Source organism: Scleropages formosus, chromosome 18 (assembly GCF_900964775.1).
Source record: "Scleropages formosus chromosome 18, fSclFor1.1, whole genome shotgun sequence".
NCBI classification, from domain to species: domain Eukaryota; kingdom Metazoa; phylum Chordata; class Actinopteri; order Osteoglossiformes; family Osteoglossidae; genus Scleropages; species Scleropages formosus.
In genome coordinates this window covers 21,781,881-21,809,160 of record NC_041823.1, presented here as the reverse complement: position 1 = coordinate 21,809,160, position 27,280 = coordinate 21,781,881, and the positions used below count along the sequence as shown (strand labels likewise).

Here is a 27,280-nt window from a genome sequence, read left to right as displayed (position 1 = left end):
CTCTTTGTTCCCACCAGGATTTGCCCTGGGAGCCACCGTACAGTCCAAGACCAAAGGCATCTGGATGTGGTGTGTGCCTCACCCAGTGAAAGAGGGCCACACTCTGGTGCTGTTGGACACTGAGGGACTAGGAGATGTGGAGAAGGTGAGGAACTGATCATAATATATTTTTTAGTAAACATTAAATCAAAAATAAAAATAAGTTAGTAATCTATACATGTCAGACTACACACAACCAGTTTCTGCTCGAAATCTCCAAGAAACACTTTTCTGACACATGGGCAGTCGTGAAATACCGAACAAAAGAAATAAAAACAAAAGCACAGAAGCTACAAAAATAATAGGGGGGGAGTATTGATTACAAATCCACCTACATGCATGTCACATTTAAGATGAAGGACACTTATCAGTGTGTCAGCTGTGAAAGAGGTCTGACAAACAACACCTTTTTGTAGTCTTTCGTCATCTTGCGAGAATAATACGTTCCATTTGTAAATTGACTTCTCATCAGTCTAGGACATTACCATTCGTTTCAATGGTTAAATATGATACATTCCGTAGCCTCAAAGCTGACACCTATTTATACTAATGGAGCCATGTTACAGTATCAGGAAACAAGTGGCTTTAGCAAACAAGGGGCAGTGGAGGTTCAGAACATAATGTAGCATCAGCCAAAGTGTAACTGTAAAGATCACATGGTGTCACTAATCTCTGTACTCAGTAACATGGTGGCAATAACTGTACAAGTTTCAAAATTAATGGGTGGCTGATTACTGTTTGAATTTTGCCAGGGAAGCAATGATGAAAACGATGACTGTCTATTTCAAATGAGGAAATGTCGCAGTAGAAAAACGGAAGGCAGATGTCACGCACTTCCCAAAATCTAGGCAGGGCTGTCATTTGGAAATTTCTTGAACTTCTGATAAATTTATAAAACCCATTCTGAAGCAAACACATGAGAATTGGAGGTCCAAGCAGGAGAACAAAGCAGTATGGTGTAATGAGTTGTATTCTACACTTGCAGAGATCAGGACAAGTTAGTTTTTGGATTGAAACCAGAGAGTTTCTTAATGCCACAACATCTGTTGCAAACTTCCTATATATAGTTTGTCTTCTGTATTTGTTTGTGTGTCCATCCTATGGGAATCTGTGTATGTCAAAGAGTTTATCTTTGTATAAGTGCAAACATTGTTTCTTTACTGCGTTTTCATACCAAAGCAACAGTGGCTCCATACATGCACTTCAGGTGGTTCAGAATTTATTTCTCATGAATACCAGCATGAAGTTGCATACCTTCCATGTCACGGCAAGTTGCCAAATGTGAATATCGTTGATCATTTGGACAAGGTGTTGAAAATCTGCCTTTCACATAGACCTTCAACACCTCAGTTTCTTTATAAACTAGAGTCTTTGCTTGACCAGTGCTGCAGTATCCACCTGCAAGTAGTTCAACACTTTCAAGACACTGTTCCAAGAAGCAATGAAACAGTTTTGAATTCAAAGTATTACCAAAATTTAACTTGCATATTTTTCTATATTTTGTATTATTTGCAACCAGTGTTTTTGGTGTCATTTAAGAACTTTGTTTTTTATTCTTTTACATTGTCATCTGCATGTTTCCAGGGAACACCAAAAGATGAACAGACTGGACTCTAACTGTAATTAATAAAATTTAAATTTATTTAACCTGGTGATGTGGGCTAACTTCTTCAGGGTGACCAGAAGAATGATGCCTGGATTTTCTCTCTTGCCATCTTGCTGAGCAGCACTCTTGTGTACAACAGTCGAGGCACTATAGACAACCAAGCTGTGGAAAACCTCCAGTATCCTTTTGTTGAGTTATAGTACAATAAAATGTGTGCTCAACTCAAAGAAGGGTTGGCTGATGACAGCTGTATCCATCCCAGACAAGCTTACTTCAAAAAAACTGCCTTTATAGGTCACTAGTCACAGTTTCTGGTTGTAGTTTGTGTAAAAGGGCTTTAAAGAATGTGGGATTTGCTCATTGTGATGTAATAATTTACTTTGATCCTTTGCGTTAAAACGCTGAAATAGAACAAGAGTGGGTGATACTGTTTAGCGCTATGTGTGGAACAACATACTGTGTTTTGAGTCACAACCAGGAAGCGTGAAGACATTTTAGTGGCTGTAAGTTAAACCCAAAATCTCCAGCAGGCCATTGTTCCTCAACCTCTGCAGATACGTCACAGAGTTGACAGAACGGATTAAGGTCAAAGCCCCCAGTGCTTCATCTGCCGAGGATGATGATGCAGAAGACGCCCAGTTTGTTCAGTTCTTCCCCAGTTTTGTGTGGGCTGTGAGGGACTTCACTTTGCAACTACAGATAGATCGGAGGCAGGTGAATGAAGATCAGTATCTTGAACATGCACTGACTCTTAAAAAGGTAAGAATCATGCTACACGTGATTATATATCAGTGATGTTAGTGCTAAACTAGTCCAATGGGTTGTGTTTTATTCTGTCTCTTTTTCTTAATAAAGACAGACAATCCCAGTTCTAAAGTAACTGTTTAATAAACTTCAAACACTGCACTTACAAACTCAGATTGCGTGGGCTAGCTTTCTCCTGGTGCACACTCTAAAAGTGGCACCTGCTGCAACAGCATATATAAGAATAGTTCCTATTGTTACATCCTTTCTCATTTTTTTTTTTTTTTTTTCTTTTTCCTAAGTAACAACACTCGAAAACTTTACTGGGTATTCTTAACTATATCACAAACATACATTTTTGTTTCTTTTCCCCCCACAATAATTAACATTATCCAAAATATCACCGTACATAGTCTAAGTACTGAGGTGCCTTTACAACTCGACCAGCTCTCGTGACAACAGTCGACTATGCGTCCATCCGCATGGCTCCCTGGATCTGTTTGGCTATGGATGTAGTGACCGTTGGTGTGCTGACTGGAACATCCGTATGTTCAGTACCATCCGAACTGACAGCATCTGTGCTCATAGTCACTGTAGGGTTTGCATCATGAGCCTTTCTGAGGTGCCTGCGGTTTCTCCTGATAACACTTCCAGAGTCTAACTGAACTCTATATGACCTTGCGTCGAGTGGCTGCACCACGGTGCCCGTCCGCCAGGTGGTATGAGGCTCAAATGGTTGTATTCTCACTGCGTCACCTTGTCGTAATATGTCCATGTCCTTAGCTGATTTGTTAAAGTAGGTCTGTTGTCGATGTTGGTTGGCCTTCAACTCTCCCAGTGAACATTGAACTTTCGGTTGTAGAAGACTCTCTTTTGTAGGTAACAATGTTCTAGTCCGACGGCTAAGCAGTCTCTTGGCTGGGCTAGCTGATAGTCCTTGCGTCAGCGTGTTTCTGTGGTCCAGAATGGCTAAATAAGGATCCTGTTTTGTCTCCTGTGCTTTAAACAGCAGTCTCTTGGCCGTTTTCACAGCTGATTCCGCCTTGCTGTTGCTCTGCGGATAGCCCGGTGATGAAGTCTTATGTTGATATTCCCAGCGAAGACTGAATTTCTGAAATTCCTGGGATGTGAACTGTGGGCCGTTATCTGAAATGGCAATGTCTGGGATGCCCTGTCGCGCAAAATGAGCCTTCAGCTTCCTGATCACAGTAGCCGCTTTGGTGTCAGGCAAAAAATCTAGTTCCCAGAAATTTGAGTAGTAATCTACTGTAATAAGGTAATCCTTATTATCAAAGGTAAACAAATCGATGCCTACCTTGGCCCATGGCCTGTTTGGCATTTCGTGTGGCTTCAACGTTTCCTTCTGTTGGTTACAGTCCACCGACCGGCAGGTGTCACATTTTTGTATATACGTCTTGATTTGGTCATTCATTCTCTGCCAATAGACACACTCTCTGGCCCTCCTGAGGGATCCTTCCACACCTAAATGAGATGAATGGATGCGCTGGGTTATCTCTTTCCTTAGTACATCCGGAATGACAACCCCTTCGCCCCTGAAGACAATTCCATCCTGGTAACTCAATTCCTCCTGAAACAGGAAATAATGTCTGATCTCATTTGGCGTGTCTGCCTTTTCCTTTGGCCATCCATGTTGAATGGTTTTGATCAGTGTCTGTAATGTTCTGTCCTCTTTCGTGGCGAAACGGATCCTGCCAAGTCCATCCTCTGAGAATGGGAGATGCTGTACCATGTTGACCGTCTCTATCTCAGTTTCTACAGATCCAGCGGGCGGACTCTCAGTCAAGTAGGCTCTGCTCAGAGGGTCTGCTAACACCATATCTCGGCCTGGAACATAGACGATGTCCACATCATACTTCTGAATTCTTAACATCATTCTTTGAAGTCTTTTTGGAGCGCTGAGCAGTGGCTTTCGCATTATGTTCTCTAACGGTTTGTGATCACTTTGTACAGTTACTCTCCGTCCATACGTGTATTGATGAAACTTTTCCATACTGAAAACTAGAGCCAAGAATTCTTTCTCTATTTGGGCGTAACCCCGTTCTGTTTGTGTTAATGCTCTGCTTGCGAATGCTACTGGCATACCTCCCTGCAGGAGAGCCGCACCAAGACCTGTGTCAGAGGCATCACACTGGATTGTAAGTTCCTCATCTGGGTTGTAGTATTTCAGCACTGATGCGTTTGCGATGATTTCTTTTATTTTGCTTAGTGCCTCTTCGTGCCGTGCTGTCCAACACCATTCTCTGTCTTTGTGGGTCAATTGTCTCAGAACCTCGCAATGGTCTGAAAGGTATGCACAAAACCTCGAAAGGTAATTCACCATCCCCAACAGTCTCTGGATGCCTTTCACACCTGTTGGTTTAGGCATGTGTGTTATGGCTTGAACCTTGTCTGGATCTATCTTCAGGCCATCCGATGTCAAGAGGTGTCCAATGCTGGAGACTTCCTTTTGTCGCAGTTTGAATTTGTCAATGTTAAGTTTAATGCCTTTCGCCCTGCATCGTGTCAGACATGCTTTCAATTTCTCATCGTGGTCTCGCTCTGCTGTTTCCGGGGTCTCTCCCTGTCTCGTAATAAGCACATCATCAGCTATAATGTATATGCCTGGCAAACCCTCCAATGCAAGTGTCAGCTTTCTTTGAAAGATCTCAGGAGCTGGGCTTATGCCTATCGACATCCTGAGCCATCTGTACCTTCCAAAAGGAGTAGCGAAAGTGGTGAGATAGCTGGACTCCTCCTCCAGCTTGACATGCCAAAACCCACTTTTGACATCACATACAGTGAACACTCTGGCTTTGGATAGGTCAGGGAGTATGTCCTCAATGGTTGGTAGAGGAAAATGGCTGCGTTTTAAAGCTTTGTTCAAAGGTCTTGGATCAATGCATACTCTCAGTTTACAGTTGGGTTTCTGTACCACTACCATATTGCTGATCCAATCTGTACTCCTGTCCACTGGCGCAATGATTCCTCTCTGTTGAAGATCTTGCAGTTCTTCCTTCAGCGGTTTCATCATGGCTACTGGTACTCTTCTTTTTGGAAGTTGTACAGGTTTCACTGTGCTGTCAATCTCAATTTTGTAATCTCCTTCCAGGCAGCCATTACCTGTGAATACATCAGCATACGCTGTCTTTATTTGTTGCACTGACAGTGGGCTGCCAATGGGTTCCTCAGTGGTGACTATGCTGTCTATTGCTAAGATGTTCTCATAATGTACTTCAATTAGTTTCATGGCTTCACTCGCCCTCTTGCCCAACAGCGGAACAATACAGTTCTTATCCACCACCTGGAATTCCAGTCTATACAATTTCTGGTTTCTTGGATTTCTCAGTTTCAGCTTGCATTTTGCAATTGGTCTCACTTTGCTTTGGTTGTACATTACTAGCACAGTCCCTGTATCTTCTAGTTCTGTGTCTGGACTCAGCAGATTGATAGGAATTACGTTACAGCTAGCACCGCAGTCAATCTGAAATTTCACAAGTTCTTTTCCTACAAGCATGCCTGCAAACAGCCATGTTTTCTTTCTTCCGTCTGTCTCTCGTTTGTTTACGGTCTGTGTGTCCACTGCACTGACGGCGAGAATGTCCTCATATCCATCACTGAGGTGAGTCTCTGAAACACTGTGTACAGCTTTCTTCTTCCTCTGGTCTAACTGAGATTTACATTTGGCTGCAAAGTGGTTGCCCTTTCCACACTTTTTACATTTCTTCCCAAAAGCTGGGCATTTAGTTTTATTCCTTTCGTGCACTTTCCCGCAGAATTTGCATGAAATTGTATCGCTGGTTTCCTCCTGACCAGGACGCGTAGGACGTGCTGCTCCCCTCACTGCGTGCACTTCTTCCACCGCCGCCCCCGCAGTGGTTATACTGTTCTCTCTGGACAGTTCTGCTGCTCTGCACATTTGTACGCACGTCTCTAATGTCAGGTTTTTCTCGCGAAGCAATCTCTCTCTCAGTGCTGCGGCGTTAATCCCACAAACAATCCTGTCCCTTATGAGCAAGTTTTTAATTTCTCCGAAATTGCAGGTTTTAGCGAGAGTTTTCAACTCCGTGACGTAATTCTCAATTGATTGTCCAACTCGCTGGTTTCTCGTAAAGAATCGATAACGTTCAACAGTCTCGTTTATACTGAGAATACAGTGTTCATCCAATTTTTCTATAATGCTCTGTACCGTTCGCGCGGCTGTGTCACCCATCAGAGTGTCCAGCAGTTCCCGGCCGCTCCCGCCTATGACAGACATGAAAGGGTCTAGAGAAGCCGTGGAGAATGTTATGCTGCCTGTAACATCGTTCAGCATGACCGGTTTGGTGGTGGGTCAGTGATGGTCTGGGGAGGCATATCCATGGAGGGACACACAGACCTCTGCAGGCTAGACAATGGCACCCTGACTGCCATTAGGTATCGGAATGAAATCCTTGGACCCATTGTCAGACCCTATGCTGGTGCAGTGGGTCCTGGGTTCCTCCTGGTGCACGACAATGCCCCGTCTCATGTGGCGAGAGTATGCAGGCAGTTCCTGGAGGATGAAGGAATTGATACCATTGAATGGCCCCCACGCTCGCCTCACCTAAATCCAATAGAACATCTCTGGGACATTATGTTTCGGTCCATCCGACGCCGCCAGGTTGCACCTCAGACTGTCCAGGAGCTCAGTGATGCCCTGTTCCAGATCTGGGAGGGAATACCCCAGGACACCATCCGTCGTTTCATTAGGAGCATGCCCCGACGTTGTCAGGCATGCATACAAGCACGTGGGGGCCATACAAACTACTGAGTACCATTTTGAGTTGCTGCAATGAAATTTCAGCAAAATGGACTAGCCTGCCGCATCATTTTTTCACTTTGATTTTCGGGGTGTCCTTGAATTCAGCCCTCTGTAGGTTGATAATTTTCATTTCCATCAAACGATGTGGCATCCTTTCGTTCCTAACACATTACCCAGTCCATATCAGTATAGACATCCAGCATGATTTTTTTTCCCCATTGAGATCTGATGTGTTTTCAAAGTGTTCCTTTAATTTTTTTGAGTAGTGGTATATTCAATTTACAGTGGTCCCCCCTTATCCGCAGTTTCAGTTACCTGCAGTCCAGAAATGTTAAATGGAAAATTCCTGAAATAAATTCATAAGTTTTAAATTGCATGTCATTCCGAGTAGCATGATGAAATCTTGCGCTGTTTTGCCCGGGACGTGAATCATCCATTTGCACAGCGTATCCACGCTGTATACGCTACCCTCCTGTTAGTTACTTAGTAACATCTCGATTAATACATCGATTGTCACAATATCACAGTGCTTGTGTTCAAGTAACCTTTTTCTTATTTATTAAAAGAAATTTTTTAAAAAAAGTATAAATGGGAGGCATGGTGATGCGGCAAGTTCTGCCGGTGTGTATCTAGCAGTGTAAGTCACCTTGGTGTGTGGACTGAAGTCGCTTTGGAGAAAAGCATCTGCTAAATAAAGCAATGTAAATGTAAATGCCCTCTTTGTGAGTCTGGGGTTTGAGCCTCGCTTGCGATGCCTGTTCGCTGTGACCCCACTAGGGACAAGCGGTTGTCGACGATGGATGGATGGTGGGTGTACTTATATCCATGCTTTCAGGCATCCGTTGGGAGACTTGGAACATATCCCCGGCAGATTATGGGGGGCCACTGTACTTCCCACTAGGATATTAGACAAACAACAATACCAAAATGACTTTTCAGGAGGGAAATTTTATTCCACTTAACTCTGAAAAATAGTAAGCAGCCAACAACAAATATTTTGTCAAAACTTGAAACAACCTGAAAATCTGCATTTAAGATAAAATATACGAGCAGTAAAAAAAAAGGAAGTATACCGTATTGTGACAGCTACAAAAAAAGTAGAATTTTCCCATATAGACCAAATAAAATATAAGAATATATAGAAATTCAAAGCTGTTTTGCAATGACATGACCTGTACTTTGTAACAGTGTTGAACATAGGAGATTTGTATGCGTTATGTGTATGGAAAAATACCAGTGACCAGATTTCAGTGGAAACACTGTCACTGGATGAGGACAGTAGAGACCAGAGGCACTAGCAGGAGGAGGATGCTCTGCATGGTGCGCCGAGCATCATTGCACAGGTTTCCTTCACAGCAGTTCATGCTGACACCAACGCCTAGGCCAAGTTGTGCTGACAAGTCACCGGCAGCAGCACAAATATTTGAGGACACACAGCCTTTCATGGTCACCACCCCACCCTGTGCAGAAACTGAAAAAGAAAATGAATAGAGGGACTTGAAAAACAGTGTTTTTTTTTTTTTCCTATGAAATAGTTGAAATATGCTTCAATGCCTTTTTTACTATTAAAGAAATAACTTCCTATTATAAAAGTCTTACAGTTTTAGTGAGGTTTTCAGGGGTAATTGCTGTTCAGTGTACTGAGAGGTGGAAGAAGTGTGGAAAATAGAACCAGTAATTTTCATTCATGTGAATCATTTGTTTTTATCAGAATTCATTATCAAATTTGGTTTTAGTTCTAGCTACTATATCACTGCATATTTCTCCCCATTTGGTATGCATCAAACTGAAGTTGTCAGGCAGACGATTCCTACCAGTGGTCTTGAGGCAACTATTTTCATCTCCAACACAGTTAAGAATTGATGTGCAGTCATTGCCATTACAGGTGAAGCACCGCTTTCCATTTGGGGCATTTTTTGACCATGCTGTAATATAAAACAGTAGAAACAAGTAATTTACGAATAGCAAAAGGACAACACAGACAACTGTTTCTGTTGAAAGGCAGATACCACATAATACCACAGTGGGTTGATTGCTATACATCTCTGTGATCTATGCCACCTTTTAGAGTCTGACTGCAAGTTTTGCTTTGAATGCTGGTGTGAAATTGAGGGAACACTATTGTACTCTTGCACTATTTTATTTCTATGTAGACACGATTAAACTACATATGTGACAGGTGAGATTAAATATATGCAGGTAACGTCGATATTTGCATAATACCAGGAGTGTTTTGAGAGTTGCAAAGGCCAGTGTTACAGCACTCAGTGTTCACTGCTGTCCTGGTGACTCCAAAATTGATGGAACCAGAGGTACATTCTTGAGGTTTTGCACAGGACTTTGCTGATGCTTCAGTCAACACAGAATTTCCTGGAAACCAAATGTACAGGTTATTGCAGCTGCACTTCAACTACATTGAACAAGGCAAAATAAGATGTACTTGCACTAATATTTTTACCTGAAGAAAAGATGTAAAAAATGAATCAAGTAATAGCATAATTAGTTTCATATCACGTAATATTATTTACAGTTACCAGAATAAAAGCATAAGAATTTACCTTAAAATCTGATGGCTTTATACGATTTCTTAACTGTTTGTTTTGTAATCTAGGTAGTATACTTGTAAGCATTTCAAAGATATATTTTAACACCAATTTACGCACAATTGCCAGTATTACTGGGAGATCAAAACAATTTTAGTAGCTTTCATTTTTCATATGTTACAGTAACCTCACAGACAGTACCAAAATTCATTCTCACCTGTATACACAGTCATAGTCATACTTCCACATTTGGTTTGATCAGACGGACAAGTTTTGGTGGTCTCTGTGCATTTTCCATTTAAGTCAGGTATACATTCGTAGCAATTAAGTGGATAACCTAAAAATATATTTTCGTATCATTAGTCAAAATTATAGCACAAGAACACAATGAACCATATATTCAACATAAGAGAAAAATAAAAGTTACAGTGTGCAGCAGTGGAGACTGCTTTAAAATTATAATTACTGGATTGTAGCAGTAATCCTGTTTATGCACATTTTGGTGCCGTTATACACACTCTGCATTGTGGCTACCCTGGTTTTGAGGTTTCTGTTCTACAGCAGAGGCACAACAATTGCAATTAGATGTATCTAATGACTTAACTGCATTTGGATAAAGAGATATGATACTTCAGTGTTACAAAAATAACCACAATGATCGGAGTAATATCAGCAAGCGGAGGTTTATGTTTCATGTGAATAAGCCTAAAGAGAAATATCTGAAGTTTACACAGTGTGAAAGAACAAGCAGTTAAAAATCCAGCCACCATCTGAATGTTTAAGAACAAGGAGGATGTGTTCAGCAAACTCTACTTTAGTACTGTACCTTTAGAGAAGGCTGCACAAGTGAGGATGACCTGGAGGAGAAGTTTCATCTTCAGTTCTTTGTGGTGCACAAGTGTGTGAGTCGTTTTATTTCACTTTTTTATACCCATCCGAGAAGTGACGCAGAAGAGAAGGGGTGCGTTTCCTGATAAACGAAACTGAATTTATGATATCCTATCCTTATGATATCCTGTATCCTGATCCTGTGTTGATGGGGATAAAGAAAAGGTTGCATTCCTGTAACTGAAACCTTTGGTTTATGCCAATAAAATATGCACTAAAATAGTAAAGTAAGATGAGCCAGTTTTTACTTATCTTTTCCTCTTGGCAAGGACAAATGAGAAAGAAGTAAATGAAAACATCTACTTATTGTAGCGTCCGGATGGGAATCCGACACGGACGCGGGTTGCTATTACGTCCGAACACGGACGAAACGTAGAATGACCTCACGTGCAGGGTGATGTTAAAAGTGCACTGTGCGTATTGTAAGACACTCGGTGGAAGTGAAACAGGAAACACACGGTGTTTGAACTACGGCGAACAGTGAAACGCTACTCTGTGAGTATGACCGTAACCCCGAGATGTGACGAAATACCGGACTGGTACACTGGACCAGGACTGGAGCACAAGAAGCAGGAAGTGACAGGACGGGCACTCGGGAGTGGAACATGAACAGCTAGGAAACAGACTGAGGGAACAAGAGACTACTAATCGCCAAGAGGACACAATGGAACCGCTGATTAAGAATCCTCAATTGGTTCTGCTCCGCTGGCTCCTTTTATACCTCCGTGTCCTATGAGACTGTGAGGTGATACGTGAGTGTTACCTAGCAGCACTGAGTGGCGCCGCCGCTGACCAGGAAGGGCAGTGACCCCAAGGGACACACACACACACACATTTTCAGAACCGCTTCTCCCATATGGGGTCGCTGGGAACCGGAGCCTAACCCGGCAACTCAGGGCGTAAGGCCGGAGGGGGAGGGGACACACCCAGGACGGGACGCCAGTCCGTCGCAAGACACCCCAAACGGGACTCGAACCCCAGACCCACGGGAGTGCAGGACCTGATCCAACCCACTGCGCCATCACAGAAAATATCTCTGTTATAAGCGAAAATCTCTGTGGACTTGAATCCAGAAGAGATAGTCCATGGTGTCATTGCTGACAAGAAAGCGTCACTCACACATCCAGAGATTTGGTATACACTGGCTGTTTTGCCTGGGTTTTATCTCATCCAACCATCAAGAGCTCTGTTGTAATAGGTCTTAAATGGACCATAAACACACTTGCCCAGAGGCTGCAAGCGATGTGAAGTATGGGTTGCAATTGTGAGCATGACAATATCTTATGTTTTTGCAGTATCTAGTGCTCTCAATGAAATGTGTGAAGGCCATGGAACTGGTCAGCAAGCTTCTTGATATGGCTTACAAGCTCCCTCTCTGTCTCCTCTGTGAAGACCCTCTTTGCTTCCGCTGTTCCGCTGTACCCTACAGTTTTTACTTCCTTCTTTTTAATGTACCTTTGCAAGGATGACCGGTCAATATTTCTGTCTTTTGCCACTGATCTGATGGATTTTCCACCCACGGCATCAGTGACTCATGGGTCATCAGTCATCAGTAAGAAATAAAGGAGCATATTGGCCTAATTTACCCATGTGTCAGGAGACTGAGAGAGAAATCAACCTAACATTAAGAGCACTTTTGGGACATTTCTTCAGTGCTGGGGAGGATTCAACAGTTCTGAAGCAGAGAGGGAGTTTGTTTCACCACAAACTATTATTGAGGTTCCTACTTTTCATTATTTAGAGTCCACTTTTAAATAAAGAGAAGTGAAAGATTTTTCATTTCAAATATATTAAGGTTTGTAGATGTCTGATAGTTGTTTAAATGCTGTCGAGTTAAGGTGGCTGTTAGCATGGTATTTCCCAACACAGAAAAGCTCTGTATGTGTTTCCTCAAGTGGTATTTAAACAGTGCTTGAAATATAAAACTCACTTTCACTCTCTGGTCCCTTTCACTGTCTCACTCATGCACACACCCACTCGGCTTTCCCACACCACAGGCAATTTTTTTCATCACCAATTCACCTGAACAGCATGTCTTCTGCTTGTGGCAGGAAACCTACACAGACACGAGGACAAGCAAACTCCAAACAGACTAAGCAGATTCAAACATATGCCCAAACACTGTGTTACAAGCTGTGCCACTGTGACACCATATTATAAAACTGTGCCGAATATTATCAATGGATACTAGACAAGCGGATAAACTCAGTCCTTCCATTGATGTAATGCACTTTTTGTACTGTTTTCTGAAATGTACGTTGATTTGGGGACAAGCACCTGATAAATGAGTGGATGAAAATGTGACATTGAAGACAAGATATAATGTTTCAAATATAGTTACAAATATACTGATTAAATTTATAACTGGTGCTACAATGTTTGCTTTCTCTCTCCTTCCTTACAGCATTTCACAATAGCTGAGCTTGAGATTGAGCCTGTTTTGTAATTTACATGATATATGATAGATCAGAGGTACTAAAAAAATTTTCCATTTGAGAAAATTCAGACACAAAATAGTCAGCGATGCAAATTAAAAATCTCGCCAAAAGTTCAATATACTCAAGACTAAGGCCTATGACCAGTAAGAAAAAAGAAGTACATGATATTTTCTCAAGGGGGTGCGGTGGCGCAGTGGGTTGGACCGGGTCCTGCTCTCCAGTGGGTCTGGGGTTCGAGTCCCGCTTGGGGTGCCTTGCAACAGACTGGCGTCCCGTCCTGGGTGTGTCCCCCTCTCTCCAGCCTTATGCCCTGAGTTGCCGGGTTAGGCTCCGTGACCCCGTATGGGACAAGCGGTTCTGAAAGTGTGTGTGTGTGATATCTTCTCTCAAGACTATAGAATAATGTAATAAGTAAAAGTACAATCATCCCATATATAAGTGATTTTAAATGAAGGTATAGACAATGTGAAGCAGTATACAATGATACAATTTGTACTTTTTAAACAATATCTAACATTGGAGAGGTGGAAATATTTTGCATATGGTTAAATGCCTGAAACAATTAACAAATTTAAATGTTTTTAAATATACACTTTCTGAACTGAATTCTGTTTGTGTAAGGGAACAAGATCCTGAATGTATGCAAATCACTGTGCGGCCTGGCCTGAACCCACACCGTTTTCACTCAAGGTGAGATGACTTACACTGCTAGATACACTACTTACAAGGGGTTACTCATCCATTCGTCAGTGAAACACACTCACTCCATGACACTTACACACTATGGGGGAACCTGAACAACATGTCTTTGGACTGTGGGAGGAAACCCACGCAGACACGGGGAGAACATGCAAACTCCACACAGACTGAGCAGCATCGAACCCACGTTCTCTCACACCACCCAGGCACTGTGAGACAGCAGCACTACTCGCTGTGCCACCGAAATATATGATTTATTGATTGAGAGGAGGGCATGGTGGCACAGCAGGTTTGGCCAGGTCCTGCTCTGTGGTGGGTCTGGGATCCAAGTCCTGCTGGGGGTACCTTGCGATGGACTGGCGCCCCGTCCTGGGTGTGTCCCCTCCTCCTCCAGCTTTCAACCCTTTAGTTCCAGCATTCCATTTTGTTTGGTGAACAATCCTGTTTGTCATTTGCCCATCATTTCGCTGTTTTCTCTGAGTAATGTTACATTCTTCCTGTCTCAGCTCCATCTTTGATTCAATATCCATCTTCGAACCCGAAATTCAAAATGATTTTGTTATTATACCTATGTTGTCACTAACCCTTTTTCAGCCTCTTGAGTTCACAAATGACGAGACCGACTTCTGGGTTTTCCAATAACAACATTACATTTCATTAAAACACCAACAAAAAACATCTATCGCTCAACTCGTACACTCTACGAGGCAAACTCTTCTTCTCTGCTATATCACGTTTTTGCTAAAACAAAGAACGTTATTAACGTATGGCCATCTAGTGGCAGCTCTATAGGTTGCATTCCAAATTGTACAATTTTAACTCACCGCCAACCACACACACACATTTTCAGAACCACTTGTCCCATACGGGGTCGTGGGGAGCCGGAGCCTACCCGGCAACATAGGGCATAAGGCCGGAGGGGAAGAGGACACACCCAGGACAGGACGCCAGTCCGTCGCAAGGCACCCCAAGCGGGACCCGAACCCCAGACCCACCAGAGAGCAGGACTGTGGTCCAACCCACTGCGCCACCGCAACCCCATGATCACCACCAACCACTTATCAGCAATCACAAGTTGGCAACCAAAGACAAACACCTTTCCACACAACATCAAACAGCACCAACCCAAACAATGAAAGATACAACACGATATAGGCTTTCACATTTCTTTTTTCACTCACTGGCACTTTTGGTGGAACTGCTTGGAAAAGTGTGCCTGCTGTGTATATTATTTTGCCTGGTGAATATGTCACTTTCAGTGCATAACACACGCACACACTGGCTGAAACCTCTCATCCTGAGTGGGGTCACGGCAAACCAGACCTAACCCAGCAGCTCAGGGTGCAAGGCTGGAGGGGGAGGAGACACACCCTGGACAGGATGCTAGTCTGTTACAAGGCACCTCAAGCAGGACTCAAACCCCAGACCCATCAGAGAGCAGGACCTGGTCAAGCCCACTGCACCACTGTGTCCATTACAGCTTAATCATCATTTTCTCTATTCTCCATGAGCAGTCATTCAGTGGCTTTTGGAACAATACAGTTAAAAGTGACTGGTTGGTCTCTACACTATTTTCCTACCCTAACATAAAATGATGATTTTTCACAGGTGTAAGTCATTTTCCACCATTTAAAAAAAAATTTCTTAAAAAATCCACTCTGTGACACATCTGATGAAATCTTGCTTAGTAATCTGAGGACACGGGAGCATGAGAGATTGATCCCAAGGGCAGGTTTTATTGAAGAGAATCGGGGCAGTGGTTCCTGCGGCAAGGTGATAAAGAAAAGCCATTGTTGAGGTCCATGTTGAAGCTGAGTTGGTGGTCTTGATCCGTGGGGCAATTTCAAAATTTGCAGGAGCCACAGTGAGATTCTGCAGATGGCGTGGGTGGTGGATCTGGATTAATGCCTCCATTTGATTTGGTGCAGGTGTGCCTGCTTGAGCTGCTGGAAAGTGTTCTGGGGTGTGACACCTTAACATGAAAATTAAGCATTGGTTCTTCTGTCGGCTGTTTTTTCAGTTGATTTCATGCTGTCTCACGTTTATGGTTTCGTTTCCATTATGCTTTCTTTTCAGTCTTCAGAGTGGAGCTATTTACTTGGATTGGTCAGTTATGAACTTTGCCATGTAGCTCACCATTCCAGAGACCCTTTGAACATCTTTTTTTCCTCCATTGAACATGTTTTCTACAACTGAAATCTTTTTTGGGTCTAATACTGCCATGCCCATGCCACCAGAGCAACGAGGCACACCTGGGGCTCGGCAAAGACAGACGCATAATAGGCTGCAGCAGAACTAATGCTGATGTGGAATCTTGTTTGCCTTGTGCCTAACAAACCTAGTGACTCAACCTTCTTGGTTTCCCTGTTCTCTACCTTGCTCTTTAGCCTCCTCCTGACCTGATTTGACTCCCTGTGTTCTTTGACCTATTGCCTGTTACTTGACTATGCCTTTTGGATTTCCCTTGAAAAGACAAACTTGTGACCACGCTTCTTGGATTTTCCAAAGTAAAAGTCAGATTGCGCTGCACTTGGGTCTGTCTACTCATTTCTGGAATGGAACATGGCAAATACCTTTACTGCTAATGATGTATCCAGCAATTAAGTTGTTCTGTTGACATTTTCCTTTATTCATTATTTCAGGTTTGCCATTATTAATGTTGCTAATGCCTTTCTCCATGTCATGAACAGGGATGGGAAACAGGAGGTAGGGGTTTGGACCCCAGTGCAGGTATGTTTATTTTGGGGCACTCATTGAATGAAACAGAGAACATAGGTCAAGGACAGGCGTGGGTCTTCTGAGGCGCAGACGTCATTTTCCAGGGTGAAACAGATCTCGGTAACCAGGTGAGCAAGCAAGGGTCAGAAGGCAGGAGACCGGGGAATCACAAGCCAGGCAGGCGGGCGTTGTAAGATTCTGCAACCCTGTGTAGTGACGGCACTCCTTTTATACCTGGTCATGCTGACTAGCAGCAGGTGCGGTAATTTGCTGATGAGGGCATGGCCTGACACTCAAACTGTAATCATGTTGTTCTTTTGATCTTCCCCGTATGATTATATCATCAGTTGAAAATATCAGATTAAGCTGTGCAATGCTGAATTCATAAAAGATCATGTCAGAACCCTCAGGACTTAGTTTGACTGTGTGGAACAATGCCAGACACAGTACACTAAAGTACTTACAATCATTCCCCCATTCACAATGTAACACACACAGAAAATGGGCAATTTTAACTTCCCCAGGTCATCTGAAACACGTCTTTTCACTGTGAGAGGAAACCCCCTGAAAACTGAGGGGAACCTGCAAACTGCACATATTGAGCCAGATTAAAACCCATGTCACACTATGAGACACGAGCGCTACCCTCTGAGCTACTGTTCTTTCTTAGTCTGAGTCTTAGTGTGCTTTTCATTAGCTGAAATGGATTCAACCTCAATGTGTTAAATCTACAGTTTCCAGAATCAACCTGTTCCCATGACAAAGCTGCAAAAAATCAGCGAAGCAAAGATTCAGGAGATAAGCAGCACGGTGAAGTCACAAGTGGTCGCAGAAGTGGTGGCACAGATTCAGAACATGCTTGGACAGCTGATGTCCACCACTCTAGAGACTGCAGTCACAGGAGAGTCTGGGTCAGGGAAGTCCTCATTCATCAACGCTTTTCGGGGGATTTGAGATAAAGACCCAGAAGCAGCAACAACTGGTGTCACAGAGACAACCGGAGAGGCTAAGGTCTATGCCCACCCTAGCGTTCTCACTGTCCAGCTTTGGGATCTGCCAGGCATTGGAACACCCTCTTTTCAGCCCCAGGATGATCTGGATGCTGTGGGTCTATACCAGTATGACTTCATCATTGTGACATCTGAGCAATTCAAAGAATGTTGCGTAATCCTGCCAAAATGTGTAGAGCAAGTAGGGAAAAATTTCTACTTTGTATGCAAAAAAGTTGATAACAACATAAAGGCAACAAAGGTGTAGAGGTTAGGACTCCTCTACTGTATTGAATCAGATCAGAACCAACTATGAGGCAGGTCTCAGACAGTGTGGGGTTGACCATCCTCGAGTTTTCTTAATCTCATAGTTTAAGTCACAGTGCTTTGACTTCCCTCAGCTGCAGAAAATATTAGTACGCGATTGGTGTGCTACCCAACCTCACCTCCACTGTGAAGGACAAAAGGTAGGCACTGTCTGGGAGCTTGGGGAGAGCAGCCATGGCAGCATGTCTAGGAGCCATGACACCAGGAGGTGCTATATGTGGTAGTGTCCCTCTGCTTATGGATACACTGGGGTCCTACCAGTAGAACTTTGGCCTAGACACCAATTCCTTGCATCGACTGGGGGGCCTTACAGGAAAGTCATATGAGGTAACAAGTCATTTGGAAGATTGATGTGATATTTTTTCTTCCACGCGGCCTTCTAAGGTCTTGTAAAGTCTTTAATGTGTTTCATTTTGACAGTATCTGCTTTAAAATTAAATTTTCTCTGAAATTTTTATGGTTTCTATTGAATAATTATTTAAGCCTGTAGGCACCAGAACAATCTCTACTCCTAAAAGAGAGGTGTGCTCCTGTCTATGGATGATGTAGAAAGAATGCTTTTGCAGACTGCCAGGGGTTTACAGGTGCAGGGATATTGGAAAATTGGATCCCAGTTCAAGGCACCATTGCTTCAGGACAGGTCTTCATTGCCTCCTACTTGCAATTTGCATTTAATGACCTGAGAGGTGATCTGATGCTGAGAGGGTGATGCATAGAGTCCCGAATGAATCTGACCTGGAGTATCCAGGATACCAGGAAGATATTTCAGATCCAGGAGAATTCTTCGAAGACTGGTTGAGTTAAATTCAATGCTGATACCTGTCCAAATAATTTGGGTTTGGTGCAATGTAAATATGTCCATGTTTAAGTGGAAATCTACTGTAAAATCCCTATTTAACGCCCCTACCCATTTTTGAAAATACCCGGTATATTTTTTTTGAGTAATCAGAAAAGAATGAAAAAAAGCTTACCGGTACCAAGTTTTAAATCCCATTCTCTTCCATAGTCCGTAACATGAAACAATCCACAAACACATTAATAACTATATGAGCACGTCAAACTTCCGTGAAAAACACTGATATTGACAACTGTATAACTGTATTAACACATTTACTTGTACTTGTGGCATTTGCATGAACTTTTTAGGGAGAGAAATGATGATCGATTACACTACATGACCTCTAATAAACGCCCCCCTTTTGGAAAATGTAACACCCCCGAGGACGTTAAATAGGGATTTTATGGTATCTTAATTTAGGCTGTGGGAAAATGGCAGGAGGTATACAGATGCATATTTGACACAAATCAATATTATACTACAAACAGTCCTCGAGTTACGAACGTCCGACTTACGTTCAAGCCGTACTTACGAACCACCCTCTTACTGGCTGGAAGTTGATTTCTTTGTCACCCTTCAGTAACAATCAAATGAAACTTCATTGTTAAGTTTATTATATTAAAAACTTGAGTTACTCTATATTCGTAATAATAAACGGGCGTCACTTTGCCAAGCACATGAAAACATTGCGCATCTACAGCGGTTTGTCGGCTCATGGGTGGCCCGCATGAGGCCAGGGTAGGACAGATTTCCTTCTTTTCCTGTTAACAGTGTCTCGTGTTACTGTATTTGGCTTTAATTTTTTTGTTTTTACCCTCCTAACCATGACACCAAAGCGTAAATGTGATGCAAGTGCTGGTGATGCATCTGAGAAAAATTAAACAGTCACGATTGAAACTAAAGAGTAAATAATGAAGCGAAAGATGAAATGCCAATGAACATTGGAAAAGCAAATGTTAAAGTTTCTTTAATGTTTGTCCCTTTCTCTCTCTGAGAGAGCACTCGGTTACAAAAGACATTTTTTCCCAGTTGTGGAATCTCACTCCAGACAACCTCCCCCACTCTCTGCGCTTCCAAGTCCTGTCTCTCATTGTTCCCCAGTCCCCTTCCACATCTCTTTGTTATCGACTGCCCGCCTTTTCCATCGACCACGATTTCAGATCCTCGCCTCTGTTGCTTTATTGATCAACCGACCGTTCGCCTGTCCCTGACCACGAGAAAACATCTAGTCCTTTGATTGTGAATAATCGAACCTGCACTTGGGTCCAGCCTCCTCTGTGTCCTCTGTTCATCATGACAGTAGTAACATTTATTATCTCTTTCTATGTTTCTCTCTATTAAAAGTACTGTAGTTACATGTACTATTATATTATCATTACATTCTATTATTATTACTTCATTTTTATATTAAAGATGTTTTAGTGTATTCGAAATGTTTCTTATGCATAGAAAGGTACACAATATACTTAGAGAAACATCTGACAAACTGACATACCTAACTGTTCGGACTTTTGTCAAAATCCAGACAGAGTGAGGACACGGAACTCGTTTGTAATTCGGGGACTGCAACTACAACTATAATTGAATGATGTGCCCTATATGTATATCAAACATACATGTAAATGCCCAAATACATAACTTTGAAAGTGTCATGGTTCACAGTAATATGCGTGTCTTTGTTTACACTATATCTTGTCTAAAATAACATGAACATTGTTTTTAATGAACCAATTGAGATGCTGCTTAACTGTCACTGAGTACCAGAAAAATTATATTTTTCATATTACAAAATGGCAAAAAATGCTCTCCAATAAAACTTTATGCAGCACAGCTGCCTTAAGCAGTAAGGTGGTAAACAGAGCTGATGACAATTGGATGAAGCATTCCTTCAGATGTACGTGAAGCTGTTAAAAAAATATGCGTTTCTTTTTCACACATAGCATACTTCATTGTCTGAGTAAATGGCAGTGGGCCATGGCCAGCTTGAGGCAGGTCCTTTGTGTGCCTCCTGTTTGGCTTTTTGACAGTCTGCTTCTGTCCAGGGGGGTGCAGTGGCGCAGTGGCGCAGTGGGTTGGACTGGGTCCTCCTCTCTGGTGGGTCTGGGGTTTGAGTCCTGCTTGGGGTGCCTTGTGGCAGACTGGCGTCCCATCCTGGGTGTGTCCCCTCCCACTCTGGCCTTACGCCCTGAGTTGCTGGGTAGGCTCTGGTTCCCCGTGACCCCGTATGGGACAAGCGGTTCAGAAAGTGTGTGTCTGTGCTTCTGTCCACCTGGTTTCTTCCTCTGCCTATACCTTGGAATGATATTTGCAAATTGACTGACCCCTGCCTGTCCCTTTGAATAAAGAAGCACCTGTGATTTAGTCAGTTTGCTGGATTCCTGTGTTCAACATAACACACGCTACATATGCCCATTTGCCAGTAAATAAAGAGTAATGAAATGGCGCAATATCGGAAGCAGCGCATCTTCAGTGTCGTTTTACTGTAAACCAAAACTGTAGTGTTGAAACTTGTTCTTACAAATAGTTGAGTCACGCCTACACACACTAAAACCACTTATCCCAAGCAAAGTCATGGCAAGCCGGAGCCTAACCCGGAGGCGCAGGGGACACACCCCGGGCAGAGCGCTAGTCCATCGCAAGGCATCCCAAGCAGGACTTGAGCCCAACGCCACCAGGAAGAGGGACCCGGCCAAAGCAGCTGGGCCACCGTCCCTCCCCGAATGATGCCTACTACTAAAAGATTATTTGATGATGTGGCTCGATAAAAGAACGAAGTTAAGACTTTTTGAAAGTGAACACGTGTAATAATTGTAAAACATTTAATTTTAGATATTGCTTGAATATTATAACACTCGGCGACTATACACTAATTCTGAACGTGTCTGTGTGTGTGTGTGTGTGTATGTTGGAACGATCCGGCTAATCAATGAGTTAGCCCAGATCCTCACGTGGATTCCAGAAAGGCGTATAATTATATAAATCCAGACGGACACGGACAAAAGGAAGCTCTTCTTTTTAATATCTTGTAGGCAACTATGCATGACATATTTCACACAGCTGTCCTTACAATAAAATAAACAACATTAAAGCAATCTCCAAAACGTGCGAGGCACAAAATGTGTACACGGCCAAGTATATCAGCCTGCGCGCGCGGGAGCGAGGACCGAGGGGGAGGAGCAACCACTTAGTCTCCACCATGATACGTCATCATTACAATGTGCTGGATATTTTCTCCCCTCGGGGCTTGCAGGCTGGATTTTGTACATGCGCACTGGAGTGCATCAGTCTGCTTGTAAGTTTCACTTGTGTTGGCTCCAGTAAGAAAACTTGGAAAATGTTTGAAATCAGCCTCGACGGGTATCGAGTGTCATTTTCTTTATCTGTAAGTGTCTAGGTGAACCTTACACGAACGCTCGGTTATATAGTTTCAGTTAGAATTCAGTCTCATCATTATGCGGGACCTAGTCATTCATTCATTGTGCCGGTAAATCGAAAATCCGTAACTATAGTATCATCTTTTCCTCCTACTAGTCTCCGCGCGAGTCTGACCATAAACTATGATTAGTACTCTTAAATGTTTCCTATAAGAAATAGTATTTCCTAGATGATCTTCATCATACTCACGAAAGAGACAATGCGTGTGGTACAATAAATTAACTTTTTGAAAACTTTTCTCTTTTTTTTTTTTTTTATTTTCCTGAAGGGGTGTGAAGCGTGTTCGTGAAACGAAACCAAACTGGCAAAGTAGTTTGACTTGAAGTCAGTCAGCGCTGCGCTCTTTGCGCTCAATCCCGGCAACTGCAACCATGATGTTTACATTTACATTCGCATTTATTCATTTAGCAGATGCTTTTTGTCCAAAGCGACGTACGTCATCTCAACAACGGCACAGTTTATTCATTACATTAAGAAAAAGAGACATAGCAGCTGCAGACATGTGTGACTCAAGCAAACCTAGTTTTTTACCTACCGCTTGCTGAACTGAGGTTCATCGTTCAAGTAGGTGCATAAAACACAGGATAGACAAATCCTGATACCCTCCTACTATTTTTTATTTTATTTTATATTAAGATACGCAAGGCAAGCAAGCAAAAACAGTGCCAGAGTAGTGGCTGATAAAAGGCTTTATCTGGTGATGGTCGTGAAGTTACGGTGCATTAACATTTACACTGTACATGAGCTGGAGAGATCTTGGGCAAAATGGTTCTGGAAAAAGGTGAGTTTTCAGACCCTTCTGGAATGTAGACAGTTTCTGCAGTTCTGAATGAGAGGGGAAGGTCGTTCCACCACAACGGAGCCAGAACCGAGAACCTCTGTGCTTTACCTTTCATGCCTCATGTTATTTGCCTATAAGAAAATGTCAGCAAGCAGCAGTGGTTCTCTAAGCACACAGTGATGACCACACTAACAACATTTCACCAAACAAAGTCTACCAAAATTGTCTGAGCTGCCCTGCTAGATGTAACTTATTTCAGAAATGTAAAAATGTCTGACTTTTGAATTTTTTAACAAGTAGGCCAACTTTAATGTTGGAATTACAAGATGTATACATAGGACAGAAGACATCTCGTGCGGTTTTGGAAGCTTTGGGTTGTTTGGGGGCATTTAGTGAGACAGAGCTTCCTGAGCTGGATGTGACTCATTTCTCTGTAATATGGGGGTGTCAAGCAGGTGCCCAGGCTCCCACCAACCTGGCATGGGCAAGCAAGCTTGAAGTACAGACAGATGTGATAGGTCTTTCCACACTTGACCATCTTTCATGCATTTTGGATGGAATACCAACAAGTTCCAGACTTTTTTTTTTTTAAATTAAAGATTCAAAAAAGAACCCTAATATGATTGCCATTATCAGTGACTTGAAACAGAAAAATGTTCAGTTTTCCTCTTACTGCGGCATTTAGCTTTAACATGCTAAGCAGGTTTTGCACTGCTGTTGACTCATATTTACTGCCTGGAAACCAAAGCCCAAAGTAACTGCCATGTCAGGCTATGATGTTATCAGTACTAGTCACAACCCCTTCCCCTACCCGAACCCTTTCCCAACACAGAAAAGCTCTGTACGCTTCCTCAACTAGTAATCAAACAGTGCTTAAAACATCACAGAGATCACTTTTAACTAAGCGCCTGTCCTAGTCATTCTCCAGATAGTCTGCGACCCTCACCCTGTCACGGAATCACTGGGCAGGTACACCCTGGATGAGACGCCAGTTCCGTGGAGGGAAGCCATACACACACCACAAGCTTTTTTTATCAGCACCTGAACTGCATCTATTTAAATCATGGCAGGAAACTCACACAGACACGAAGACAAGCAAACTCCACACAGAGTGAGCAAATCCAAACATTTGTTGATGTAATGCAATTTTTGTATTTTCTGAGATGTGTGTCGCTTTGGAGAAAAGTGTCTGCTAAGTGACTGACTGAATATATGACATTAAAGACAAGATAAAAATGTTACAAATATTGTTATGTATCTTACAAATATTGTGATTAAATTGATAATTGCTACAGTGTTTGCTTTGTCTCTCCTTCCTTACTGCATCTCACAATAATTGAGATTTTGAGCGTTAATTGCAAATTTATTTAATTCCAGGATGCATGACAAATCAGATTCTAAAATAATTTTAGAATTAGGAGAATTCAGACACAAAATGGTCAGCAATGGAAATTAAAAATCTCACCAGAAATTCAAAATACTCAAGACTAACATGTATGATGAGTAAGAAAATTGGAAGTACACCATATTTTTTGTCAAGACCCTCAAATAATGTAATGATAAAAAGCTAAAAATACAAACGATCATCCCAGATATGTGATTTAAAATGAAGGTACAGACAATGTGAAGCAGTTTTATTAAAACAATTTTCCATTTGAGAAAATTCAGACACAAAGTAGTCAGCAATGCAAATTATGCAAATTAAAAATCTCACCAAAAGTTCAATATACTCAAGACTAAAACCTATTATCACTAAGAAAAAAAGTACACCATATTTTCTCTCAATACCATTGGAGAATGTAATAAATAAAAATACAATCATCCCATATATATAAGTGATTTTAAATGAAAGTATAGACAATGGGAATTGTATGTAAAATCACTGCACAGCACGGCCTGTGGACAGGGTTTGAAAAGAAGAAAGAAGGTGCAGAACAGTCTGGACTAGCTCTACATTTTCAATAGAGGAGGAAAGCGGAGGCCAGAGGCACCAGTAGGAGGAAGATGCTTTCCATGATGCGCTGAGCATTGTTGCACAGGTTTCCATAACAGCAGCTTATGTTGACAAGATTCAGGCTAAGTTGAGCTGAGGCGTCAGCAGCAGCAGCACAAATATTTGAAGAAACGCAGCCTTTCATGGTCTGCTGTGCAACTTAAACAAATCACAATATGTATTAATAAAAACAAGAAGATTTCGTTTGCCCCGAGACAGTGAAAAGGTGCTATAATGCCTGTAAATCATTATTGTGGCAAAGTTATGATTCTGATTGTTCTTTTATTGTGTACTGTCAACGTAAGGCAGCTTACATTAATTGGTCTGTACTCTAAGCAACTTACTATTGGCATAAAGCTTGTTGTTGCATGTTATACTGGAGCAACTAAGAGTAAGTACCTTTCTCCTGGGTGTTACAGTGAGAGCAGCACTTTCCAATATCAAGACAATAAACGTGACCACTATGCCACTACTTGTTTCAATAAGTTAAACACAGCACGTCAAGCAAATATTTCAGAAATATAATGAGTGAGTGCTTAATAATAATAAGCTAGTACCGAGTGAAACTAGTTTCACTGCAGCCGAGGACAAAATGTGTATTTACTCAAGTAAAGAATTTTTAAATGTGAAAGGCTTTCGATAAGTTTTTGGCAAGAATCACAAGTGGGTTCAGTCAACACTAAAATGATTTAAACTGATTAGCAGTTTTTTACTTGCAGATTGTACTGTATTTGCAGTGATTTAAAAGGGAAACACATAGTCTTACAACAATTAACAAACAATTAATTAAATGTAACTTGCATTGTTACATTTGTACACTAAGCTATACTTTCAACTGTCCAGCTATTTATACAGCTGGGTAATTTTTACTGGAGAATTCAGGTTAAGTACCCTGCTTATGGCTCTACAGGGACAGGATTCTAGTCAGGGTCTGTTGAGTGGAAAGCAAAAGTTGTAACCCCTACACTCCCTGACCCCATGTATGTGGAATGGGAGAAGTGTTACTCAGATGTAAAAAAGCCTAAATCTCAGCTGTGGCTTTTGAATGAGGTTTAATCACAGTTTAGCCTCTACGATATTCAGACTCGGCTTTTACTTTCCGCATTTGTTCTTCACACAATTTCTGCACAACTCGCCAGCAAAGTTTATAACAAAAAAACACTACTCGTGAAAAATTTGCAGCACAAACCTTACACTCTATATACCGGACATAATGGCATAACTGGAAGTACCGTAGAAGATGCATTTCTTCAGTTTTACTCCTACTTTAAAACATTTTGTGAATTAGCTGAAAAGAATTAGTGTGAATTAACAGAGCATTTGACTTAAGTTGGTGGACCTTTTGCTCTGCATATGAAAAGATGTGGAAAAATAGCAGAGATGTGATTTTTACCAATGAATCATCTATTCTTAACAGAAGTCTTGGTCTGATTTTAGTTCCACTTCATACATTGCTACATCATTTTTTTCCCCATTTCCCCCTATTTTGTATGCATTTAACTTGCTTTGCTACTCAAAAGATTCTTACCTGTAGCCGTGATGCAATTGTTTTCATTTCCCAGACAGTTAATAACTGACGTGCAGTCATTATTGAGGTCACAGCTGAAGCACTGTTTCCCATTTGGGGAATTTTGTGCCAATGCTTAGTAGGCAAGTGCAATAATAAGTAACAAGTACTGAAACAAAAAGATAACAGTAGTAACTGCCACTACTGAAATACTGACATGGCATAAACACCAGAAACGTAAGGCAAAGATTACATTAAATTTTACCATTCTTTTTTTCTGTCCTTCATGGGTTATATTTGTTATTACAGTTTGCCTATAATTTGTGTCCTCAAAGCATGTGAAGTTGCGGGAACACTATCCTACATGTTACCTAACACAGGGACAACCAAAAGTTGTTTTTCCTGTGCCGTATCTTTCGATTTTATAAAATACAATGTTATATGAGCTTATCTCATGAGACTAGTTCTCTTTAAACTGTCACTTTGAAGTCACCCGCTGTAATAAAGCTCCACAAGCTCTACATGTTTTACCTAACATTTACTACACAATAATGTTCCCTTGGCTTTAAGTCTATGGGGAGGATTAATTATCAGCTGCAATTTTAATACTGACTGTAGACATGATCAAGCCATTTATGTGTCAGACGTACACTATAAATGTATATCGCAGATTTATATTTGAATAACAAATACCAGGAGTGCTTTGATTGTTGCAGAGATCAGTGCTACAGCACTTGGTGTTCACTGTTGCCCTGAGGATTCCAAAATTAATGGAACCAGAGATACATCGTTGAGGTATTGTGCAGGACTTTACCGATGTTTCATTCAGCACAGAACTTCCTAGAAACCAAGAAAATCACTACAATTGTGTTTGTTAGATTTAAAAATGCTAAATTACATGAAAAAAAAATCATACTAATATTAAGTTACTGTAAGGGCTGACATTAAATAATGA

At 41.8% G+C, this 27,280-nt stretch overlaps 1 protein-coding gene, 1 long non-coding RNA gene and 1 pseudogene across 2 annotated transcripts in view; 2 read left to right on the top strand and 1 right to left on the bottom strand.

Moving 5' to 3' along the window:
• Window positions 1-5,515, top strand: part of LOC114912578 (guanylate-binding protein 1-like) — a 91,982-nt gene extending 86,467 nt beyond the window's left edge. Inside the window, exons 3-7 of the mRNA XM_029260096.1 lie at window positions 18-145; window positions 1,714-1,823; window positions 2,200-2,404; window positions 4,503-4,545; window positions 5,499-5,515. Coding sequence (XP_029115929.1) covers window positions 18-145; window positions 1,714-1,823; window positions 2,200-2,404; window positions 4,503-4,545; window positions 5,499-5,515 — 503 coding nt within the window. The remainder of the gene's footprint in view (window positions 1-17; window positions 146-1,713; window positions 1,824-2,199; window positions 2,405-4,502; window positions 4,546-5,498) is intronic.
• Window positions 5,516-8,246: 2,731 nt separating this feature from the next.
• Window positions 8,247-9,535, bottom strand: LOC114909118 (uncharacterized). The gene is made up of 3 exons (XR_003797117.1): window positions 9,393-9,535; window positions 8,984-9,094; window positions 8,247-8,640 (listed from the first exon to the last, which is right to left on the bottom strand). It is a non-coding gene; the product is annotated as an uncharacterized LOC114909118 (long non-coding RNA).
• Window positions 9,536-17,211: 7,676 nt separating this feature from the next.
• Window positions 17,212-18,035, top strand: LOC114912577 (T-cell-specific guanine nucleotide triphosphate-binding protein 1-like; annotated as a pseudogene).
• Window positions 18,036-27,280: the final 9,245 nt, after the last annotated feature.